Genomic DNA, 25,041 nt, shown 5'->3' with positions numbered 1-25,041 from the left:
CGTTGTGGCTCCAGTGGTTTGCTAGTAGGAAGCCCTGAATCACACTCTACGCTTCCTGTCTGCAGGGCACCTTCTCCCTGGATGGCCTGAGCGCCCACCTCCCCTGCTCCTTTGCTCCCCTCTTCTTGTTCCTCTCCTGCCCCTTGGTGTTCCTTCTTAGCTGTTTACTTGCTGGAGCCTTGTCCGGACCAGTGCAGTGGCATGCAGAACCGCCAGGGGGCACCCGGGCTTCAGCTCAGCCTCCGTGGTGCTGCTGCTGCTGCTGCCTGCCATCTGTTAGGCTGGCAGGACCATCTGCTTCTCAGCCCGGCTGTGGGCCATCCGGTTTGTAAAGTGGATGTGGGACAGCATGCTTCCAGTGCCGCTGAGCTGAACTGAGGATCACCTGCCTGCCTCAGGACCAATGGCAGCGAGAGAAGCTGGAGATGAGCTTTCTCTCCCTCTCTCCCTCTCTCTCTCCCTTCCTCTCCTTTCCTCGCCCTTTCTCTCCCTCCTTTTTCTCATACTAGGATTTGAACTGAGCACCCGGGCTCTGTCCCTTAGCCTTTTAGTTCAAGACTGGCACTCAACCGCTGCAGCCATCCATATGTCTTCCAGCCTTTGGGCTTTGGCTTATTGGAAATAAAAGTCACATAGACTTTATTAACTGTGTTGGCTTCAAACCAGGATCCTCAGATCTCAGCCTTCTGAGTAGGACTACAGGCATGAGCCACTGGCACCTGGCTGAGGTAGGTATGCTCATAGTCCCTTCTGTTGGTCCTCGTGTGTGTCCTTCCTGGGACAGGCTTCCAGGGATGCTTTGAGTCCCCAGTATGACTTACTCAGCAGGGCCACATCTCCTGAGTACCGCTAAGCTGCTACAGTCCCAGTTCTAATTGCGGGCGGGCTGTGTAGCCTGGCGGTGGAGGTAGTCTCTGCCTCCGTGGCACTGATGTCTCCTAGGACCTGAGAGAGGCCCTGGCTCCAGTCCAGCATTGTTGCCCTTTGCTCTGCCCTCTGTCCTTGCTGCGCACGAGTCTGTGGCTGAGGACACAGGACCTACCGCAGGGAGAGCCAGGGGACAACTTGGAGACATGCAAAATCACTGGCGGCACAGTCCAGTTGGCCCTGTCCTGGGTTGGGGCCAGCGTGGTGGCAGGGGCACCAATGGGCCTGCTTCCTGAGGAATGTGAACTGTGTCTGTGTGCTGCGCCCCTCTGCCCCGTCCCCTCCTCCCAGCCGCACACCTGAGATAGAGCACTTGCCTGGTCCCAGGTGCCCTCCTGGCCTCTTGCCCCTGCAGCCACCAGTGCCCTTTGCCAGGTGGCAGCAGGCCTCGTGGGGCAGAGTGGGCTGCATGGGGACAGGCACCCTGTGTCCAGTTTAGAGCCTGGAAGAGATCCCTGGCTTAGCAAGCGCTCTCATCCTCCATCTTGAATCCCCACTTCCTGGGCACCCAGTAACTTTGAAGGTGTATGCAGGAGCATTCCTGTCAGGTTCTTGGCTTCCTGGATAGCCTGAGGAGAATACTAGACACAGGAATTGGCACACATGCCATTCGTGGAGGAGAGGGGGTGGGTGGGTGAATGCAGTCATACTCACTGCCCACGTGAGAATGGAGCCAGGTAAACCAGGTCACTAGAGGGGATGAGCCGCGCTTGGGAGAGATGGAGGAAGACGAAAAACGTGACAATGGTCGGGATGCTTTGCACTCACAAACGGACACCTTGAAACCCCCTTGCACAACTACTTAAAGAGTTAAAAAACATCCAGTACCATTTAGGGAAGGGGCAGGGGCAGCCCTTGTTCTGTTCTAGCAGGTGCTGGTGCACGGGTGCCCAGGAGGGGTCCCCAGGGTGTCCACAGCTGAGCGGGACCTGCCACTCCCCCAGCCACGGCCGCGGCCTGCAGGGTGGGTCGGTGGGTCTGGTCGCTGAAGATGGAAAGTAGACAAAGGCTTTGAAGGCTGGCAACAGTTCCCGTTCAGTTGTGTAACTGAGCAGGGATTGTTGGATGAGTCACCCAGCCCACAGCACTTAGAGGCAGTGTTCCAGAGACTTCTCAGCTTCGCTCTTGGGTTTGGGTTGTCTTTTAAGTAGGCCATGGTGGCTTCGATGCCACGGTATGGTGGCTGGACTCGAAAGAACTTAGCAGGGGAGGCCCTGATGGGAGACACAGGTGCCTCTGAACCTTCTCCCTAGAGCAGCCTTGTGGTGGTGTCTTTTTGGGGTGTCCCTTCATTCTATCAGTCATGGGAAGCTGCATGGCTGCTCTGTCTGGAATCCCAGCATAGCCAGGGGCAGGTTGGAGACCTGGGCCCTGCACCCTGGGCTGTCGGAAGTGAGGCCTAGTGGAGGGTCTGGAGGCCCAAGTCCTTGATTCTGATTCACCTCCCCCGAGCTCCTCCCCACCCCAATGCTCCATTGTCTCTGCACTCCCCTTTGCTCTTCTAGAACTGTCTGCTGTGGCTTGAACTGTGCTCCCAGTATGGAAAGAGGCTCCACCCCTCCACCTGTCACCCACTGATGCCTGATGGCTTAGTGACCAAGCAAAGCCTATTCCTGTATTGTTAGATCTGGGGCTCCTGCTTAGAATCCCTTCTCTCAGCCATAGGGAAACTGAGGCATGAGTGGGGTTCGCTACATCTCTGATCTCTGAGTAGTAGAGGAGACTATTTTAGTGGAGGAAATAACTGGAACCTAAGGGACACACCCATCCCCATTCTCTGGTTGACTGAATGGCTACAACCACCTTAGCTTGGTGCCTTGAGGTGCCTTAACATAAGCCCTAATTGGCTAGCAATTGCTGGGTACCTAGGGCTCACACACAACCGCACCAGCCAGCAGGCCCTGCGGTCTAGAGAGAAAGGCATCTTTGCATGATGGATGTGGGAGTCCTGACTGGCTCTTTTGGTGTGCAGCCCTTTAACCAGGAAGGCAGCACAGCCTGGTAGGGTTCCCTTCTGGTCACCCCCAGAGGGGCCCATGGGGGTGATCCCCTAGGCAGAAGAAGCCAGAGTACACAGGTTCTCAAGAAGTAGAAAAATCATTATTTACAAAGAACACATTAAAAATACATAAGAGAGATCCATGCACTTCCTCAAAGGCAGATCTCTGAGCAGATGGGAAGGGCCTGGAGCTTAAGAAAGGGGACCCCCTCTGGCACCCTGATCTCTGCTTGGGAGGGCAGGTAACATCTGGGCTCTACTCTCCTGTAAACTCCATTCCTGGGGTGGGGATCGGGCTTGTGCAGCTGCTGTGGTTGGAAGGACAGGGCCGTGGGAGCTGGGCACCACTGCAGGGCACAGGATGTGTGGCAGGGCGTGGTCTCTGTGTCCAGGTTCTGGCCGGGGGTAGGAATGGGGATGTGGCTTTCAAATGGTGAAAGCAGAATGTCCTCAGGACAGCTGAGGGTGTCTCTGGGTCTTCTGTTTGGGTCCCAGTCCTGTGAGGTGAAGGGACCTGTCAGAGGAGAGGCTGTCACTCAGGTGACTCGGGAGGAGAGGAAGGGCTGGTGCCCGTGCTTAGCTTGGGAACAGCAGTTCCGGGGCCTGTCTCCCTGCTGTGAGCTTGGAAGCTCTGAGGAGGTTCAATTCTGTCCCAGACCCTTAGGAATCTTTTCAAAAGAGCTTTGTGGACAAGATGGCTTTAAGATCCATGATCCGGGCATGTGGCTCATGCTTGTAATCCCAGCTACTCAAGAGGTTGAGCTCCAAGGATTGCTGTTCAAAGCCAGCCCAGGCAGGAAATGCTTGAGACTCTTCAATTCACTACCAAAAAGCCAGAAGTGGAACTGTGGCTCTAGTGGTAGAGTGTTATCCTTGAGCACAAAAGCTTAAGGACAGTACCCAGGGCCCTGAGTTCAAGCCCCAGGACCAACATTCCTCACCTTACCGCCCCCCCCCCAAAAAAAAAATGAGCAAAAAGATCCATGATCCTCTGCGAGTTGTCTAATGGTCTCCCTTGTCAAAACTGCCAGTGCATTTTCTTCCCCTTTATGAGAATCATGCTTGGGGCCGTACTTGTATATGGATGAGTGGGGACCACCAAGTGGCATCACCAGACGGGGTGGGAGTCCCAGGTGCCAAGGAGCGGGGGGGGGGGGGGGGGGGGGGGAGGGCGGGGGGCGGGGAACAAGCTCACCTTTCACAGCCTCTGAGCTGTGTGAAGATCATAGTCACTGTCGGAGGAGTTGTCGGGCTGGGCCGAGGCACGCTGCAGGGCCCCTTCCAGAGCTGGAGGGGGGCCGGGGGGAGAGCGAGGTTTATACAGAGGACTCCTCAGAGCCTGGTGGCTTGGGAGATCACAGGCACTTTTTGAGCTGCTGACACACTAGATGGGTTTTGATCAACTCAGTCAAGCGCTCACTAATGATGCGAGGCTCCAGCTGCCCTGGGGCTTCATTGTTTGAGCCAGCAATGAGAGCCTTGGGTCGGCCCCTTAGTGGCTCTGCTCCGGCCTCATTTACCATCCAGCCCCTTAAAGCCCTGCAGAGAAGCAGGCCCCTTAGATCCCAGCAAGGCCGGGGCTTAATGGCATCCATCCAAGTGCCTTCTTCTCTCGAGAAGGGCGGGATGAGTGGTTCAAGGTCTCAGAAGAGCCTCTGATGCTTGTGAAGCTGAATGCTTTCCACAGCCCTGCTGTGGAAGGTGTGTGCTGTCAAGTGGGCAGTTTGATCCCCTGCACCACCAAAACATGCACAGCCTCAGCAGGGCTGTCCTCGCCCCTGCCCCACCCCCACCCCGGGCCACTCACCTGGATAACTGGACAGGTGGGAGTTCCTGGGAGGCTGGCTGTATTCGTTGTCCACATGGGAGGCAGCTGGGTTCTCAACCTGGGACCGCACGGTGTGGTTGCGATGGAAAGACACTGAGCAGATGTGGGGACAGCGGCATGGTTAAAACTTCCTGTGCTGTCCTCTGCTTCAGTCCCCAACAGGCCCAGGGTCTTTCTGTTTCCAGGGGAAGGGGCAGAGGTACCCACAGCCTTTACAGTACATCTCCCTGGGGTAGTGAGTGTTTGTGCTGACGAGGCCAAGTGCAGACTCGAGAGCAGCCTGATACTGGCCAGTAGTAATCTGATTGGTATGGCTGGTAGTCAGTTATCAAGCATTTTCTCAGTAGTAATTGAGAGATGTACTCCCAGGAGCTGAGGGTTGTCATCCTCCCTCCTCTTCCTCCTCCTCCTCCTCCTCCTCCTCCTCCTCCTCCTCCTCCTCATTGTCATCATAATTTATTTTTGTGCTAGTGCTGGTTCTTGAACTCATGGCCTGGGTGCTGTCCTTTAGCTTTTTCGCTCAAGACTAGTGCTCTACCACTTAAGCCACAGCTTCACTTCTGGCTCTTTTTTGGTGGTTAATTAAGAGATAGGAATCTCATGGGCTTTCCTGCTTGGGCTTTGAGCCATCATTCTCAGAACTCAGATCTCTCCTGAGTAGGAGAGATGGTAGGATCACTCTTAACTACTCAGGAGACTGAGATCTGAGAATCACAATTCAAAGCTAGCCCAAGGCAGAACTCGGATCTCCAGCTAATGAGCAAACAGCTGGAGTGGAGCTGTGGCTCAAGTGATAGAACCTCAGCTTTGATTGAAAAGCTCAAGGACAGTGCCTAGGCCCTGAGTTCAAGCTCTAGTTAGTATCAGCATAAAATAAAACAGCAAAAAAATACAATTATTCTATGATAACATCAGTTTGGACAATCTTTCTTCAACACCTCCTTGCCTCGGAGATGAATGATGGAAATAAAATGCCCATGAATAAGGATTTTTGCTAAGTCCTGAAACAGAGACTTGAGTTGAACCTTGCTTAGTTCATGGTTTCCCAGGTCTGTTTGCTTCTGTGGTCTGTTGGATCTGTTGGCCCCTGAGTTAGGCAATTCACAGGAAGGGAAGGCTGGTGATGGATCTCTGCTTAAATCAACTACAGAGACTGGGCAGGTGACACAGGGGACATCAGGGTGTCTGAGGCTTCAGAGGCAAAAACCACTCAGCTGTCTGCCCCATTTAAAAGCCTTGGCCCTCCCCAGCATAGACACGGCGGTCAGCCACAATCACACTTTGGTGGAGTGTGGTGGAGATCTGAGCCTCCAGACACCACTGCCCAGTCTGTCATCAGCACAGACCTTGACTCAGCCCCCCTGGCCTGAGCCAGAGGGGAATCCCCACCTCTGGGGACACTTACTGCTCTGGCTCATTCCGGTGGGGCCAATCCATTGGCGCTGCTTCTTCTGGCGAACTGAGTGACAGACAGGAAGCACAGTAAGGAAGGGTGGGGGAGGGTGTAGAGCAGGGGGGGATAAGGGTGAGGAGGGAGGAAGAGGTCCAGGTGCTCTGTCCCTCCAGCCTTTCCAGCCTCAGTTTCCTAATGAGGGGAAATGGAGCCCTCAGGTGCCAGAGAAGGGTGCGAAGGAGTGTACAGACCCAGCAGGACATTTGGGACCAGCACCCAAATCTCACCCCTAACCTCCCCTAATCGTCCTTCCTTGTTTCTCGAGTTCTGCAAGGCCAGCTGACAACCCCTGGCCTTCACAAGCTGCGGAGCTGCCCATCTGGTAGATGGGGAAATGGAGGCTCAGAGGGATGCCGTGGCTCAGTCAGTGTCACAGCAGCTACTACGGGGTAGACCTGGGGGTCTGGGTCCAGTGTCTCCCGCTGTTAGAGGCCCTGCTTCTGTCCCAGCCCTGGGCCTGCTTCAGCTCAAGGAATGGCTGGGGCCTCCTTCCTGCTTTCTGTTACTGAACAGAGCTGATGGGCAGAGGGGGAGGCTGGGTGGTGAGAGGGAGATGGCTGAGGTTTCGGTACCTACATTTCTTCACCAGCTTCTTGTAGGCGATGGGTCCACACATGATCAGCAGTACAGCCAGAAGCACCAGGGTCAGGATGATACTTGCCACGGTGCCTGCAGCCATGCCTGCTGGGTTTGGATTCTGGCCTGGGCAAGGGGAGGGCGTAGGTCAGTCCTGGCCATGGGAGTAGGGTAGCTGTCCCCTCAGAGGGCATGGCTGCAGTCTGACTCCCCCAAGCCCCTCACTCCTCCCACAGATCCACCAGTATGTGTGGAAGGGAGTTACCTATCTGGCTAGCCCTCTGTCTCCAGGAAATGCATTCATCCAGCTAGCAGTTGATCATCAAGCTTCTACTTACATTTGTGATCAACTGTTAGTTTTCCCATCATTTCTACTTAAAGGTGATCAACTTCCCATGATTTACCATATATATATATATATATATATATATATATATATATGGCAAAACAATGCCCATTTATCCATCCATCCCTCCATTCATCCACTCACCCATTCACTCACCCATTAGTCCACCCACCCACCCATCCATCCATCCATCCATCCACCCATTTGCTCACCCACTCATCATTTGATCAATCGATTGATCCATCTATATCCACACATACACCCTTCCACCCTATCCACTCACTCATTTATCCATCCATTCATCTACCCATCTACTCATCCATTCATCTACTTACTCATTAGTCCATCCATTCATTGATTCATCACCTCAACTACTCAATTATTAAGCTATCCATCCATTCATCTATCCATCCACCCATCCACTCACTCACTAGTCCATCCATCCATCCATCCACCCATTCATCTATCCACCCAAACATTCTTTTACCCACTCACCCATTGGTCCATCCATCCATCCATCCATCCATCCATTCATCCATTCATCTATCAACCCAAACATTCTTTTACCCACTCACCCATTAGTCCATCCATCCATCCATCCATCCATCCATCCATTTATCTGTCCATCTACCCAACCACTCACTAGTCTATCCATCCATCCATCCATCTCTCTATCCACCCATCCATTCTTTTACCCACTCACCCATTAGTCCATCATCCATCCATCCATCCATCCATCCATCCATCCATCCATCCACTCTCATTAGTCCATCTATTTACCTACCCACTCACCCATCCATCTATCCATCCATCCCTCTTTTATCCATTATGAAATTACTATGCACATGGCAAATATGTACCACCCACCCCTGGTTTTCTAACTTCACCCTGGGAGAGCACAAGCTATAAGGAGAGTTGTGCCATCCCTTATCTCCCGGACAGCGATCTCATCAGGTGTTCTCTTTATTGTTCATACCCATTACTGTCTGAGCCTACTTGCTCTCCAAATCCTTTTTCCCACTCTTAGGCTCTGGGGCACTGATGAGGTCCCAGAGGGAAAGTCCAGCCCACCCTCTGCCTACAGTGGCCTGCAATCAACTCACATGTGACAAACACCCTCTTGCAGTGGGTTTTTCTCTCCTGAAGCTTGTAGCACTGGGACAACTTCTCATAGGGACAGGAGAGCCCTGCAGAGGTCCCACTGGTGTCCAGCGCATGGAAGGAGATGGCCCTGCCGCACTGCTGCTCCTGGCACAGCTCTTCCCACCGGGCCAGACGCTTGGCCACAGAGCTGTCACACAGGACGGCCCACCGTGCACCCTGGCGCACCTCCACACTGCCTTCACACACACTGCTGCCCCCCACCAGGCGGCTCTGCACCTTGGGCTGGAAACCTGAGGAGGAGAAGCACTGGGAGATAAGAGGCAGACTTGACTGGAGGGGCACCCTGAGGACTTCCTTTTCCATATCCCTCCTTCTTGTACTTCCCCTGACCCAGCTTGGGGCCTGGGGCCCCTTGAGCAGCTGCTGGCAGCCAAGATGTATTTCAGAGTGGGGAGACCCAGGGGTGGGGAGGATCTGCTCCAAGGCCTGGTGGACAGAACCCAGGTATCCCACTGCCCAGGCCCCGTGCTCTGAGGGCCAGACTTTGAGCTATGAGACCTGATGAGTAGAAATGAATGAACAAGTCTCCTCTGTTGGAGCACGAGGCCTCTCTGCTCCATTTAGAATGAGTTATGATCTCACCAACTTTGGCCAGTTTCCATGGCAACAGCCACTTTCAAAGCCCTAGTGAATCTTCTATTTAGAAGAACCTTCAAAGGCAAGAAGACCCTGGCATGGCTTTGCATGTTTGTAGTCTGCATGAGAGCTCCTTGATAGGAGCAGAGGGAGAGGGGCTGTAACCAGCCCCTGGGCCAAGACCCTTGGGCGCTGCTTCTGCCTGGAGGGGACAGTATATTTCACAAATCTAGAGCCCCAGTCCCAAGAATCCAGAGCTATGCCTCCTATATTTGGGCAGGAATCACAGAGACCTTTTTTTTTGTGTGTGTGCCAGTACTAGGGCTTGAACTCAGGGCCTACATGCTGTCCCTTAGCTTTTTTCCACTCAAGGCTACTAGCACTCTACAACTTAAGCCACAGCTGGTCCTCTAGCCTTTTGCTAGTTAAGTATAATTAAGAGTCATATAGACCTTCCTTCTGGGCTGGCTTTAAACCATGATCTTTAGCTTCCTGAGTAGCTAGGATTATAGGTGGGAGCCACCGGTGCCCAGTCTCTATTTGTAACCAAATGCTAAGAGGCAACAGGATCTGGGTAGACATGGCTTGAGGGAAAAACCTAGTGATTGCTGTGTGATTGATACTTGGCACAAAACGGAACCTCTCTCAGCCTCATCTTTCCCACCCATAAAAGAGGGGTGAGTGTAAAACTTAATGAATGCCCTGCAGTGGTCCCCACACTAGGTAGGATGTCTGTGAACAGAGTCCAGGCTGCGTGAGAACACTTCTGAAAACAGAGACCCACCACCTCACCAGTCGTACTGCCTTGCTTTGAACTGTTCAAAGCACCTGCTGTTCCTTGTTGGCCACCGCCTCGGCCTCCCCTCGGCTACACCAGTGCCACCCAGATCTGTGGCATCGTCCCCTCCTGGTGGGGGTGGAGGGAGGGCTGGCTCTGGTTACACCGCCCCTCCCCCTCCTTTGGCAGCTGCGCTCTGATGTCCAGGCCCCAGGAACCTCCTCTTCCTCATCATCCTTCCAATTGCATCTCTGGTGACTTAAAAACTTCCTTGGGCCGAGGCTGGCCCTTTCCAGGGTAGAGAGAGTCAGCCATTCTCTGGGCTGGGTTTCAGTGGCAGCCTCCCTGCCCCTACCCTTCCTACTTTTTAGAGGCCTGGGGATGTGGACACCACGTCTCTGTCCCTTGTATTCTCTATACGGAGAATGTGATCATCCCCAGGGCCAGTCCCACTGACCTGAGCAGACCAGGGCCAGCACCTGGCTGCCCTCCTGGGGCTGTATTTTCTGGAAGCACTGAGGCAGGGAGGCACAGCTGGAGTTCTGGACTTTCCATCGAGCTGGCAAAGGGCTCCTTCGCTCAGCCCCATCAGCATTGGCCGTCTCTGTCTCTGTCTCTCTCATTGGTTCCTGGAGGCCTGGGGCTCTGGCTACTTCAGCCTGTGGCAGATGCTTCAGGAAGGTTCCACACTGGAGAGCCGCACAGAGGAGGTTGCCCAGGCTGTCCAGCGGCTCCTGGGCCTCGTGGAGGATGGTGCCACCCTGGCTGCCATGGTAGAATTCCACCACGCCTGCGCACTGCGGGCTCCCGGGCGCTGCTACCAGCTGCAGCCTGGGGGGAGCTGGGGAGGGAGGAGGGAGAGGAGGATGGGTCTGAGCACACCTTCACCTTGCTGTGCCCGGGGCAGCTGAATGCTAGATCTGGCCCTTCCCAGGTTGCCTCACTCCCCACCAGGCCTCAAAGCCCTCTTACCTGTGGGTTCTGGGGTAGTCGTGGGTGGGGGGCTCGTGGGTGGTGGAGGTGCCGTCTGGAAGCCTGTAAGGAGACACTGTGGTGAGGAGGAAGGGAGGGAGGAGGAGGAGGGAAGAATGAGGGTGTGGGGAGGAGGGAGAGGAGGAGAAGGACGACTCGGAACTTGTGACACAAGTGCCACTTGCCAAACAAGCTTTGTGACCCCCCCCCCACACACACATGGACACGCCAGCACACACCTCACACTGTCTCAGCCTCCCTCTGAGGTGGGCCTCCCACAGTTTACAGATGGGGAAATGGAGGCTACGAGGGACAAGGAACTTGTCACTGGGCAGAGCCAGGTCCTGTGTCACTCATCCTACCAGACAGATGCCAGTGCCCCCCCCCCCCCCCCGCTCTTCCTCTGCCAGTCCCCTATAAGCCAGGGGACCCCTTTCCTTCCATGTGCTTGCTCGGGGTGGGGAGGCCCAGGTCACAGGCCCAGTGGGCGTCTAGCACCTCCCACCCCCTCACCCCCACTATGTCTGGGGTGTCTGGGACCCACCCTGGCAGATGAGGCCCAGCGGAGGGCACTGTGCCGGCGCTGAGCTGGTGCTGCAGTTGGAGAAGGACCCCGTGGGGCCGTGGCAGGTGATCTGTTTCTGGTTCCGGGGGATGCTGAACCTTGGGAAAAACTGGAAGGCCAAGATCTCCCCACAGTGCAGCTGCTGGCAGACTTCCCACCTGTGTTGGGGAGCTTCGTCCAGACGGTCCAGGCTCCCACCCCAGCTCCGCCGGCACACCGAGAGCCACACGACCCCGGTGGTGGAGACCTCCAGCTGGCCCTGGCACCTTGACGGGGAGCCAGTTAACCTCACCTGGAAATCTGGGGGGCAAAGAGGTAGTAGAAGGTATCAGGGGGGTGGGGAGTCTCCACGGTCCACCCCGGCCTGAGCCTGTGTCCTCAGGTCCAGCCAGGTTCCCTCCTGCCCCTCCTGCTGCCTCCTCCTTTGCCCCCCCTGAACCTTGTACCTTCTGGGGAAATGGCTGGAGGGGAACTCAGGGCAGGAGACAAAATGCCTTCAGCCTCTCTTTCCGGCAGACCTCGCCTCCATTCCTGGAAATTGTCTTTCACTGGGTCCTGACTGGTCTATTTGTTTGTGTTTCAACTCTTAAAATCTATTTTTCCCCCCTTCAATACTGGAGATTGGACTCAGGGCCTTGCACTTGCTCTACCACGTAAGCTAGACCTCTAGTATCTTTTTGCATTGATTAATTTGAAGTAAGGTCTTTCTTTCGTCTCAGGCTGGCCTGGGCTTTGATCCTCCGGGGGTCCCCATGTTTGCTGGGGATGGACTGGTGCGTGACACCACGCCCAACCCTTGAGATGACAGGTACATATGCTGGTGCCCAGCCATTGGTTGAGATGGAGCCTCACAAACTTCTTCTTGTCTGGGTTGGCCTCAAACTTTAATCACCCTATCTTCATCTCCCAAGTAGCTAGGATTACAAGGTTTGAGTCACTGTGCCCGGCTTAAAATTATTTTCACTACAGTACAATTTCCATGCAGTGAAATGCCCTGATTTTAAGAAGACTGTTTAATGCGATTGGAAAAATTATTCAAGCACACAGCCACCATCCTAATTGGAGATTTGAGGCATGTCCATCAAGCAGGAAGTTCTCGAATGGCCCTCGACAATTAATTTCCCCAAATCCAGCTTCAGGCGACCACGGATCTGCTTTCTGTCAGAAGAAATTAGTTTTGCCTATTCCACAAGGTCATAGACTTAAACAGAATTATATGCATATTTTTTGAGCCTGGCTTCTTTTGCTCCACCTATTTTTATGTATTTGAAACTTGTGGATGTTGCTGCCTGTATCGGCAGTTCATTTTTTTATTGATAAGTAACATATCACTGTATAGATTTGCTATTAGGATTGTTTCTGGGAACTGCTACTAGGAATCAAGCTGTTATAAACACCCAGGTACATGGTTTAGTGTAGGCCAGGTGTATTTCCACTTTTTGTGGAGTAAATACCTAGCAGTGAAATTGCTAGGTCATATAGGTAGGTGACTTTGGGAGTGTGTGTGTGTGTGTGTGTGTGTGTGTGTGTGTGTGTGTGTGTGTGTGTGTGTGTGTACTGGGACTCAGGGCCTTGCAATCTCTCTTACTTGGCTTATTTGCTCAAGGCTGGTATTCTACCACTTGAACCACAGCTCTACTTCTGGCTTTTTGCTGGTTAGTTGGAGATAAGGGTTTTTCATATCTATCTTCCTGGGCTGGCTTTGAACAGCAGTCCTCAGATACTAACTGCCTGAACTGCTAGCATCACAGGCCACTGCTGCTTGGTGACTTCTGTGATTTTTATGAGGCTCCATGGGAGTAAATGGCTCCTCAGTACCTATGGAGGATTGGGTCTCAAACCTCCCACAGTTAATAAAATCCACAAGGTCCTTACATAAAATAGTATAGGGACTGGGGAAATAGCTCAATGGTAGAGTGTGTGATTAGCATGTGCAAAAGGCCTGGGACCAGGTCCTTTATTAATTTTTCCTGCAGAAAAATAAAAAGGCATGGTATTTGCATATGACTGACACACATTCTCCTGAATACTTTAAACCATCTCTACATTACTTATAACCCTAATACAATATAGATGCTATATAAATGGTTATACGGTATCGTTGAGGGAATGAGAGCAAGAAAAGCTATCTATGAATGTTCAGAGCTAACCCTGTTGGGCCTAGCTACATTTCTGATCTTCACTTGGCTGAAACCAGAGGTGGGAGGGCCAATTGTGTGTGCATGCATGTGTGTGTGTGCGTATGTTGGGTGCAGGTGCGTGAGCGCACATGTAAGGCGCATGTGGTTTGCGCATGCACATTTGTGTTTGTGCTTCGTGTGCGCATGCGCACTTGTGTGTGATGCGTGTGGTGTGCGTATATATAGTTTGTGTGCGTGTGTGTGTGCATGAAGAGCTTGGAGGGAGATGCAAGGGAGGAATGGACATGGCCGTTGCCTGGGGTGTCGGGTATGGGTGGAGACTGGACAGATAGAGCAGAGATGGAAGCAAGGCTTTGTTGTGGATTTTCTTTTTCCCATGTAAATCCGAGCAGAGTGAATATGTTTATTCAAGACAAGTTCTGAAAGGTGAAAGGTTCTTTGGGGAGGCTCTGGGGTGGAGGTGTTTCCTGTCTGGGAACTGCTTTCTCTCACTGATGAGAACATGAGCGGCTCTAGAGGGCAGGGGTGGGCCTTGCCAAGGTCAGGTGGGCCAGCGAGGGGCAGGCCAGGCTGATCCGACACCTCACATTTGCTGAATCCTTTATTTGGCTTTGTGCCCAGCAGCTCACTCACTGGCTGCTCCCAGGGAAGAGAATTTTCTCCTCATCTCATGGGTGGGGAGATGGGCATTCGGAGAGCAAGTAACTTGCTAGAGGTCAGCGTTAGAGGCAGCTTCAGGCCCTGGCCCCCCGGGGGCTGCTGAGCCCCTACAGCCTTTTCTAGCTTCAGTACTTCTGAAGTAAATTCAGCACAATGGGATCTGAATCAAGATGAAAGAGAGGCCCGTGGTGGGAGGAGTGAGGAAACTCCTGAGTTTTTTGAAAAAGAAAAAAGAAAGCTTCACTTTCCAACTATTTGGGAGCCTGAGATGGGGAGAAACACTGAGGCCAGCCTGGACAAAAAAATGAGTGAGATTCCATCTCAGCCAGTAAGATCGGGGTGGTAGTGAGTGCCTGTAAGCTCAGTAGTGTGGGAGGCCTAGGTAGGAGCATCCTGGTCTGAGGCGAGTCCTGGGCAAAAACCAATAGGAGAAAGTGAAAAAGAAGTGGAAAGGACTGAGGGTATGGCTCAGAGTCAGAGCACTGTAAAGGAGCACTAACTGGTCAGTGTTTCTCTGATGCATGGAGACAGAGTCAGGATAGCAACTGACATGAGAACTCGTGTTTGCATGGTTCCTTGCGGTCATCAAGGGCAGCCACCCGCACAGGGGCATCTTCTGCGTGTGCATGCGTGTGCGCGCGTGCACCTGAGCTTGCGCACCTGTGTCTGAATATGAAGTAGCACTTGCTCTGGTGGAGGTGACAGCTTCTTCATGGGCTCGGTGGAGTCACCTCCCTCCCTCCCTTCCCTCCCCCCCCCAGCCCCAGGCCCTCCCCTCACACAGCTGTTCCTTACCTGGCCCGTCCCACCTGGACCCGAGGCAGGAAGTGACTGTAGAAAGGAGAGAGGAAGGTCAGGAAGTGAAGCTCACGCCCTGGGCAGCGGCCTTGACGGCTCCCTGCCCCCCACTCCATGGCCATGGGGTTCCAAATGCAGGGGCTTTCATTCCAGGGCTTGGAACTCCTAAGTGAGCCTGAATTTGTTATAGGGGATTATGACTGTCCATTTTTTTCCTCTTGAAAAAAAGCAACACCTCCTTTTTTTTTGGAGGGAGTAGGGGGGAGCTGGTTCTGGGGCTTGGACTCAGGGCCTGGGCACTGTCCCTTAGATTCTTTTGCTCAAAGCTAGCGCTCTTCCATTTGGGTTAGGGCTCTACTTCTGGCTTTCTGGTGATTGCTTGAAGAGTCTCATGGACTTTCCTGCCTGGGCTGGTTTTGAACTGTAATCCTCCCTTCAGGCTCCTGAGGAGCTAGGATTACAGGTGTGAGCCTTGGGTGGCTGGCAACAACTTTTTTTTTTTGGTCGGTCATGCAGCTTGAACTCTGGGCCTGGGCGCTGTTCCTCAGCTCTTCAGGCAAGTGCTCTGCCACTTGAGCCACAGCGCCACTTCCAGTTTTCTGGTGGTGTATTGGAAATAAGAGTCTCACGGACTTTCCTGCCAGGGCTGGCTTTGAGCCACAATCCTCAGATCTCAGCCTTCTGAGTAGCTAGGATGACAGGCGTGAGCCACCAGCAACTGATCACAACTAGTTTTTAAAAAGACTCTGCAGGGGCTGGGAAGGTGGCTCAGTGGTATTGCCTTGCATACCTGAGGCCCTGGGTTCGATTCCTTAGCACCACATAAGAAAAAAGAAAAAAAAGCCGGAAGTGGCACTGTGGCTCAAGTGGTAGAGCGCTAGCCTTGAGCTGAAGAGCTGAGGGACAGCGCCCAGGCCCAGAGTTCAGGCCCCACGATCAGACATCCCCCCAAATAAAAAAGAAAAACAAAAGGCAAAAAGCCTGGCTTTTCTATGCCTCCATCAGGAAGAATGACATTGCCCCATTTGTTAGGAAATGGAAAGACTTGGAAAAATTATATTAACTGAAGTAAGCCAAGCCCAAAGAAACATAGGTCCCATGATTTCCCTTATTTGCAATATCTAGTATATGTATGAGTCAAGCAAAAAAGGTCAGATAAGGTGACGTTAGGAAAATGAACCCTAAGATATGTATTTTAAATGTTTTTTTTTTGTTTCTTTCATGCATTTGTTTCTAACGCAATTATAAGATTATTTCTTTGTTGCTTTGTATGTCCCTCCCTCACAGTATAACCCCTGCTTTCACTGTATTTGATGTCGGTATAATTTGTGGAGGGGAAGGGGAAAAACAAGTCGTTTAAATAAGGATACAGGTGGACCTGTGGCAACAATGAGAAGTACAAGTTGTCATGTCAAAAACGAACTTTACAACTTGGGTGGGAGGGGGAGGATTTGGTGGGGGGGAGGGAGGATGGGAAGGGATGGGAAGGGTAAACAAAGGAGGAGGCTACAATGCTTGATAAGAAATGTACTCACTATCTTGCCCATGTAATTGTAACCCCTCTGTACAGTATTTTCACAATAAAAAATAATAATAATTAAAAAAAAAGCCTGGCTTAGTAAAACACTGGGTTTGGAAAGGAAAAATAATTTGTCCCAGCTGGGCGTTGGTGGCTCATGCCTGTAATCCTAGCTACTCAGGAGGCTGAGATCTGAGGATCATGGTTCAAAGGCAGCCTGGGCAGGAAAGTCTGTAAGACTCTTAGGTCCCAGAAAACCAAAAGTAGCACTGTGGCTCAAGTGGTAGAGCACTAGCCTTGAGCTGAAGAGCTGAGGGACAGCGCCCAGGCCCAGAGTTCAGGACCCACGACTGGACCCCCCCCCCCCAAAAAAAATAAAAATAAATAAAATGACTCTGCAGGGAATGATTCTTCTTTGGTGTACACTGGAGCATGTTGCTGATGGAGATGCGCACCGGCTCCATCGCCCACAGCCCTCCTCACGCCGCCCCTTTGGAGTTGTAGGACGCAACCATCCCTTTCCTCAAAAAAGCAAAATGACAGAACAGAGACCACTGGAGCGCACTGCGTCTTGGGAGGGTGAGAGTCGCTTTTTGCGGGTTGGGGGATTGCGGCATTAACACCCCCCGCCCCCCCCCCCCCCCCCCCGTGTGCATTTTTCACTCCAGAAAGTCTGACCCTGTAGTTACAGGCATCTGAACAATCAACCAAAAAGGAAACTCTAAGCGTTTGCTCCTTTCTGGGCCTCCAGGCAGGACCGGAGGCCCAGCAGCGGCCTTGAACAGCCCAGCATAGGCTTCTATTAGAGGAGACTGTGGCACAGACAGGTGGAAGGACCTGACCACGCTGACCTGTGGCTTCGCTCTCTAGTTGGCAAGGGAGTCATCGTCATCACCACCATCGCCATCACCCTCAACACCAACATCACCATCATCACCAGCACCAGACACTACCACCACCATTACCACCACTACCATCACCATGACAGGCCAGAGAACAGGGGCTGGGACCCGGCTCTACCCAGGATGCACCGTGGGGAGGGGTAGGGAAGGCGACTGGGGCCTGAGTCTCAGGTCGGCATCCTGACTCCCATCCGTGGGCCTAAGCCTTGCTTCTCTTGGAGGCTGGGAACGACAGCATTTATATAGGAAGCAGCTGTTTCCATTGCTTGGGAGAAATCCTCTCTGGGTCTAAAGAAACAGCAGATTTTTTTAAAAAGCTGGTTCTTGTCTTGAGTAGTCTCAAACTGGCGGTAGAATTTTAAGGGGACAGCACCCCACCCTCCCCGACTCACTGTAACCAAGTCACTGGGGCCCTGGGCTAGGCCTCACCACCACAGTTGTCCTGAAATAGCAGGACTTGGAACAGAGCGTGTCAGGCATGGAGCAGTGTCCAAGCCCTGGCTTGGGTAGAAATGGACGGCCCAGCTGTCAATCATCTGATCTATCACAGTGGGCGGGGCGACCTCAGCAGGAAGTGGTATAGAAGCTGGGAGACCCTTTGCCCTGCTGGCTCCCAGGAAGCAAGGCAGTCCATCTTCACGCAGCCATGCCTCTGGCTAAGTCATGAGGGCTGAAGCATCTCGAAGTGGTGTCAGTAGGGGAGAGAGGAGACTCTTGGACCTCTGCTGCTCTATGGCACAGAACCAGTTTGTAGGCACTAATATGTACCTAGTGCTGGTGCGGATGCTTCCTGCAGGTGGGCCTGGGACCTAGGAAGTCTCTGAACCCCTTTCAACCTTGGTTTGCTCATCCGTTGCCTGAACTGAGCACAAGACCACCTTTCCAGTGCTGATGAAGGGCCTCGCAGGCCTGGGCTTGGTGCTCAGAGCTGGGGTAACTGATCTGTGGTGGGCTAGGCTTGGGACAGACCGCACCTCGGGGATTTCCCTATGGGAGGATCCCTTTTATAGAAAGCACAGAGACCAGACCACCAAGGCTCCACACGTCCCTTTCCCAAACTCACCATTCTTTTTTTTCTTTTGGTCGGTCATGGGGCTTGAATTCTGGGCCTGGCGCTGTCCCTGTGCTCTTCAGCTCAAGGCGAGCGCTCTACCACTTGAGACACAGCGCCACTCTTGGTTTTCAAGTGGTTTATTGGAGATAAGAGTCTCATGGACTTTCCTGCCGGGCTGGCTTTGAACTGCGGTCCTCAGATCTCAGCCTCCTGAGTAGCTAGGATTGCAGGCATGAGCCACCGGCACCCATCAAATCCACCATTCTTAACAGCACTTGTAGTACGCCACGTATCTGAGCTGGCCAGCTTGAGGTGGTGCTAATTTTTGGCTGGCCAGAGGTAGCACTGGGCTCAAGCTTGGGAGTAAGGGAGAAAGGGCCTCTGATGCTCCTTCATGGTGCTGAGTGGAGATGTAGACATGAACACGAACCTGACCCTAAGGTCTGCAGCAGACACGCTGAAGTCCTGGGGCAGGGACTCGGCCAGGCCAGCCCTGTCCATCCCTATTGGCCAGCCCAGGCTCCATTCACAGATCACTCTCAGGAAAGATCAGACGAGCGAGAACCACGGGAGCACTGAAAAAGAAAGTGCTGCTGGCCACTGGGGGCTCACGCCTGTCATCCTAGTGACTCAGGAGGCTGAGACCTGAGGATCACGGTTCAAAGCCAGCCCAGACAGGAAAGTCTGTGAGACTCTTATCTCCAAGGAACCACTAGAAAACCAGAAGTGGAGCTGTGGCTCAAAGTAGAGTGATCGAACGCTGGCCTTGAGTAAAAAGGCTTAGAGACAGCGTCCCAGGCCCTGAGTTCAAGTCCCATGACCGATTTTGAAAAAAAAGAAAGAAAAAAAAAAGAAAGTGTCCTGTGGTGAAATGACCCAAAGTCTAGGCTGTGTGGCCTTTGCCTGGGTGCCTGCCTGGTCCACAGAGGAGTGTATTTCCCGTCTTCTCTCTCAAGCACAGCCACATGACCATCGATTGCCTCCACCACCTTCTCTACCATCGCCAACACCATCACCGCCATCACCAACACCACCGTCACCTCCACTGGCACTACTACCATCTTCATTGTCACATCACAATTGCTCTCATGACCGCCACCACCTCTGACGTCATCGCTGTCCCCAGTGCCACCGTCCTCACCTCCACCGTCACCGCCATTGCCATCACCATCACTACCGTTCATCACCATCACTGCCACCACCACCACCACCATCGTCACCTTGTTGGCACTCTTCTTAACTCTCCCAGTCCTTACCACAATGCCGTAGAGTAGGTTTTTCCTATTTTATATACTGTGAGGGGTTAAATAGCTTGTCCCACGCAGCCCAGGGCGGAGGCTGCGCTTTGCCTACGGGGTGCAGCGGCCTCCCAGGGCTTTGGAGGGAAGCCTGCGAGGCCCCTCCGTGCCTCACAGTTGCTGCATGTTCCTGTCGTGGGGATGAGTGGTGGACTCCACTCAATCCCCAACGCAGGAGTGGGCTCAGTTGGCTGGTAGGTAAGGAGATGACGTTTCAAAAGTCGAGCGCAGTTGGTTCATGAGTGTAATCTTAGCTTCTTCAGGAGGCTGAGAAGGGAGGATTGCCATTCGAAGCCAGCTTGGGCAGGAAGGTCTATGAGGCAGTCTTTTCTGTAATTAACCACCAAACAGCTGGAAGTGGAGCTGTGGCTCAAGTAGTCGAGTGCTAGCCTTGAGGGAAAAAAAAATCTCAGGGACAGCGCCCAGAGTCTGAATTCAAGTCTTAGTAGTAACATGAGAGACAGAGACAGAGACAGACACACAGAGAGAGGAACACAGAGAGAGGGAGAAGAGACAGAGTTTCCTTTGATGGTCCTTCATCTTCCTCTCCCTACTACATATAATCTTTGGCCCAGTGGGTCCTGGTGTCTGGGCGTGGTGAGCGGCAGGTGCGGTGAGGTGTGGAGTGTCCAGCAATACCTCTAGTCATGATCGACCCCGGTCTCTTTCCATCTTTTCCGTTTTTCCATCTTTTCAGTGTCGGGGCAATTCCAGGCTGAACTCAAGTTCTCTGGGGCCTCCCCTGAGTGACTACTCCTTCTTGCTTAGAACTCCTGCAGCCCGAGGCCCGGGCTGTGTGGTCTGTAACACTCAAGGGCACTGGGGACACAGGACCTGGAAGCGTTCCATTATTCTCTCATGTGCAGTTCACACCTTTCCTCTGAGCAACTAGGGCCTGGATGAGATTCTCCCAGGCCCCTTTCCATCTCTACTAACTCTAACCCCCCTCCCCGCCCATACACACACCCAAGCCTCACAATGTAGGGCTTGCACAATGCTCAAGCCTGAAGAGCCGCAGAGGGTTGGCCCTGGGCAGGTCACTGTCTTGTTCCGTGTGTGTAGAAATGGAAGCACCAGGAGCCTGCCTGCTCTGACAGGTCTGAGTGAGGACCAGAGCAATTCCTGAGGATAGATCCGAGGCACCTGCCTCCACTTCTGGGGACACCCAGCCACTCTAGTCCTGGCCTTCTCCACAGCCTTCACTGTTTTTGTCCCCTCTGCCTGGGACTCTTTCCTCCTTTCTCTGCCGGGCTGGTTCTTTGACTCTATTGGATCTCAGGGGACTTCACCTTCGGGGTGCCTGGCCTGCCAGGCTAAGAGGGCCATCTGAGGGCCAACTCATCATCCAGCCAGCTGGTGTTTCCTGTGTGGCACTTGTCTGGGTTTCTCTTGTCCTTTCCCTTCCTTTTTTTCTTTTCCATTGTGGGGTTTGAACTCAGGGCCTGGGCATTGTCCCTGAGCTTTTGTGCTCAAGGCTAGCCCATTACCACTTTGAGATAAGAGTGTCACTGACATTTCTGCCTGGACTGGTTTCAAAATGTGATCCTCAGATCTCAGCCTCCTGAGAAGCTAGGATTATAGGCCTGAACCACCGGCATCTGGCTTTGTCAGGGTTTCGGGTGAGAATGTCAGGCGCTTGTTTCTGCCTGGCCTTGGTTGAGCCTGTGGGCTGGGGAGTCAGTGGCACACCGAGGCCTACCCGAGTCACTGCTGGCCTCGGCGTCACTGCTGGGCTCTGCCTCTGGGCACAGAGCTGGGCACCCAGTGTATATTCTAAATAGATGAATGAATGACCAGAGGCCTGGGGTCAAGATTGATGGCTAGGTGAGCATCTAGCGAGACACTCTTTCCCGCCCCATCCTACTTCATCGTGTTTCCTGCTGGCCTGGTAATAGCTATAACCGTTGCTGTTATTATTATTCATGTGTATTGAGCTCTTGTACTACTGTACAATGCATGGCACTTGATGTGCATTCGTTTATCAAATCCTATTAAATCTCTAGGAAGCATATTACCATTTTCAGTGTACAGATGAGAAAACTGAGGCTTATAAGACTAGCCCCAGGTCACCTAACTGGCAAATGGCAGACCAGGATCCAAACTGGCTTCTGGAGCCTGTGGCCCGGCGGCCTGGTAAGCCAGGCCTGGCCTGAGCTGCTTCCCACTCCCTCCACCCCCAGCGGGTGAGGCCCAGGCAGGCTGTGCTAGAAGGCCCAGCGTGGAGAATCTGGCCTGCCATGCTCACCCCAGGAACATTGCGGGCCACAGGGTCCTCCATCTCCGAGGCTGTGGTGTCCCTAGAGCTGGGGTGCTAATGGGTCTGTTTTTATGTCTCCTAGGGATGCCCCCCCCATCCTCAGGGCTGCATATCACTGTGAAGGCTGTGTCCCAAGGCTTTGAGGGACTGTCCTCTTAGCTAAGGGGACAGAGAGGGACCCTGTGAGGGCGTGGGGGCTGGCCTTGGCTTGACCACTTGGCTTTTCTGGGCCTTAGTTTTCCTCACTGAAAAATGGACGTGATAGGCCTCTCTACTTCCTGCACTGCAGAGATGCATCAGTAATAAATGGCTTTAAAGCTGGGCACCGGTGGCTCACGCGTGTAATCCTCGCTACCCAGGAGGCTGATATCTGAGGATCACAGTTCGGAGCCAGCTCAGGTAGGAAAGTCCATGAGACTTTGATCTCTAATTAATCACCAAAATAGGGTCAGAAGTGGAGCTTTGGCCAAAGTGGTATAACACTAGCCTTGAGCAAAATAGCTTAGGGACAGCGCCCAGGCCCTGAGTTCAAGCCTCACAGAAAAAAATAAATGGGAGCCTGGTGCTGGTGGCTCACACCTGTAATCCTAATTAGCCAGGAGGTTCAGATCTGAGGATCTTAGTTCGATGCCAGAGCTGGAAGTCCGTGAGACTCTTCAATGAACCACCCGAAAACTGGAAGTGGTGCTACAGCTCAAAGTGGTAGAGTACTAGCTTTGAGCAGAAGAGCTCAGGGACAGCATTCAGGCCCTGAGTTCAAGCCCCACGACCGACAAAAATAAAAATAAATGGCTTTAAAAGTATTTTGTCCACAGTGACCCCCTGGAGCAAGGGTATCTATTAACCACCAGACTGCCATTCACACAGGCTCTGTCCTCACACCTGCACTGTAGGTGGCATGGGTGAAGACCCTGCCAGGATGGGCTTCCGGTGGGAGGCACTGTAGACCAGGACCCTTAGGGCCCCCTCCATGGCCAATGGGGCGCTTAGCTGGCTCAGCCTCTCTGGGCTAGATGTGGGCTGGGGAGGGTAAAGGCCTGCCCTCTAGGAACCCCCAGAACCAGAGGCTAACAACAGCACCCTAGCAGGGTACAGAAAGGCAACCAGTGGCTGCTTATCTGGGGACAGAAGCACTTTGAGCCTCTGGCGGTTCCATGTACAAATGGCCATGTGAGTTCACGCGTGCCTAAGCCATGGTTCCACGATGAGGGGAGGCGGCCATGCAGTGCCCAGGAAAGTCATGCATAGAGGCACACATCCAAATTTCCACACACACGCATGGATGCACACACACACACACACACACACACACACTCACTCTAGGTGCAGATCAAGGCCTCTGCTGAGGCTGAGACCCCAGCCCCTTCCCTGCAAAGCGGGAAACCCTTCGCTTCTTCCTAACCACCCCAGAGCCTGGCACCCCTCGCCCTGGCCTATCCAACAAGCCTTCTGGAACTGGCAGAACCCCTTCCCTACATGCTGTCAATGGGCAGATGGGGGTGTGGAGAGGGTAGGGGCCTGTCAGTGCCATTCCTAGCCAGGCTTAGAGCTCAGGCTTGGGCCTCCAGACCCAGTGCCTGCCTGCGCGCTCCCCACATGCCCATGACCTTCCTCACTGGCCCCCAGGGCTGTGTGTGAGAAGAGTCAGGAGCTACTATGGAGGCTTCAGAGGGGTCAGCTCTGCCTCGGCCCACTCTCCCCAGGCATCCTCACAGCTGCCCTGTCCCCAAAGGAGACTGAGGGAAGGCTGGGCCCTTTGGAGGCGCGGGGCAGAGAGGCTGCACAGGATGAGGCTGGACAGCCCGACTTCTGGGCTGAGTCTCCTGAGCACGGATCTCCAGGACGCCCTCAGTGGCGTGCAGAGTTGGGATAGTGGAGGTGGAGGGATGAGTAGGGCCTAGGGATGTGGCTAGAGGAGCAAATGGGGGCCAGAGAGGAGAGGAGGGAGGGTGCTGGTAGCCCCAAACCTCCCGAACATTCCAGAAATGATCTGGAGAGCATCCATCTTGTCCCCACACTCCAGCATGTGTAGGGGTCCAGACAGAGCCGGCAGGTACTCACCCAGCATCCCCAGCAGGTACGTGGTGGCCAACGATGCTTTCTGAGAGCCCATGGGGACAGCCTCCTTCCGCCTCAGCCTCCAAGCTCAGCACCCGTGGGTGAGGGTGTCTGGCCCCGCGGGGTGTCTTGTTCTCAGGGAGGGAGGGGTGAGGAGAGCTAGGGAAGCAGGCCGTGGTGCCTGCGTCACCCGTGTGTTTGAAGTTGAACTGTCAACTTCCTCCTGGCAACGAACCACTTGTCTCGGTTCGAATGGTGGCCCTGGCTTCTCCAGCTTCCTGCCCCAGATGCCCAGGACTGGGGCAGAGCCCCTGACCGACCACCCCATCACCAGACAGGGCCATCGTCCTGGTGGGATGATGCTGTGGTTTGCAGGGGCCGCGGAAGGAGGTGAGAGCAGGTGGATAGAGGTGTGGACAGGCAAGGTCCAAGCTGGGGTCCCAGCCAGCCAAAGGGCTCCGAGCTGGGCTGGGGGGGGGCAAGGGGAGAAAAGAGGAGACACGATGCCACCACCGCCGCCGCTGCTTCTTCTTCTTCTTCTTCTTCTTCTTCTTCTTCTTCTTCTTCTTCTTCTTCTTCTCCTTCTCCTTCTCCTTCTCCTTCTCCTTCTCCTTCTCCTTCTCCTTCTCCTTCTCCTTCTCCTCCTCCTCCTCCTCCTCCTCCTCCTCCTCCTCCTCCTCCTCCTCCTCCTCCTCTTCCTCCTCCTCCTTTTTAAAACAGTAATGGGGCTTGACCTCAGGGCCTGGGTGCTGTCCCTGAGCTGTTTTTCACTCAAGGCTATCGCTCTACCACTTTGAGCCACAGCTCCACTTTCTGGTGGGTCTTCTGGTGGTTCATTGGAGATAAGAGGCTCATGGTCTTTCCTGTCCAGGCTGGCTTTGAACTGTGATCCTCAGACTTTAGCCTCCTGAGTTTCTGGGATTATAGGCATGAGCCACCAGCACCCAGCTATAATACCACTTCTTGCTGCAGGTTCAATGTGGAGTAAAAACTAAGCAGGATTCTTTATATAAAATTATATATATATACATGTACATGTATATGTATATATATGTATATATACATATACATACACACATACATATAAACTCCAAGATATGGAAAACAAGAGTCTCTCTCTTTTTTTTGTCAGGTGTGGGGCTTGAACTCTGGGCCTAGGTGCAGTTCCTC

The 25,041-nt window shown here is 53.4% G+C and overlaps 1 protein-coding gene across 2 annotated transcripts; it reads right to left on the bottom strand.

The window, feature by feature from the left end:
• Window positions 1-3,008: 3,008 nt before the first annotated feature.
• Cd5 (CD5 molecule) lies at window positions 3,009-23,981 on the bottom strand. 2 transcript variants are annotated; one of them, XM_042676651.1, is made up of 11 exons: window positions 23,875-23,981; window positions 14,781-14,816; window positions 11,164-11,484; window positions 10,620-10,682; window positions 10,105-10,488; window positions 8,233-8,523; window positions 6,784-6,909; window positions 6,160-6,213; window positions 4,734-4,847; window positions 4,122-4,213; window positions 3,009-3,440 (listed from the first exon to the last, which is right to left on the bottom strand). In XM_042676651.1, the coding sequence occupies exons 1-10, from the start codon at window positions 23,924-23,926 to the stop codon at window positions 4,125-4,127; spliced, it is 1,530 nt and encodes a 509-aa protein (XP_042532585.1). In that variant the 5' UTR covers window positions 23,927-23,981; the 3' UTR covers window positions 3,009-3,440; window positions 4,122-4,124. The 2 variants fall into 2 exon arrangements, with proteins under 2 accessions (XP_042532585.1, XP_042532586.1); XM_042676652.1 differs by having other exon boundaries at window positions 3,009-3,423.
• Between the last annotated feature and the right edge of the window lie 1,060 nt (window positions 23,982-25,041).

The sequence above is a fragment of the Dipodomys spectabilis genome, unplaced genomic scaffold, assembly GCF_019054845.1.
Source record: "Dipodomys spectabilis isolate Male_0828 unplaced genomic scaffold, ASM1905484v1 ptg000030l, whole genome shotgun sequence".
Lineage (NCBI taxonomy): Eukaryota > Metazoa > Chordata > Mammalia > Rodentia > Heteromyidae > Dipodomys > Dipodomys spectabilis.
This window is presented reverse-complemented; position numbering and strand designations above follow the sequence as displayed.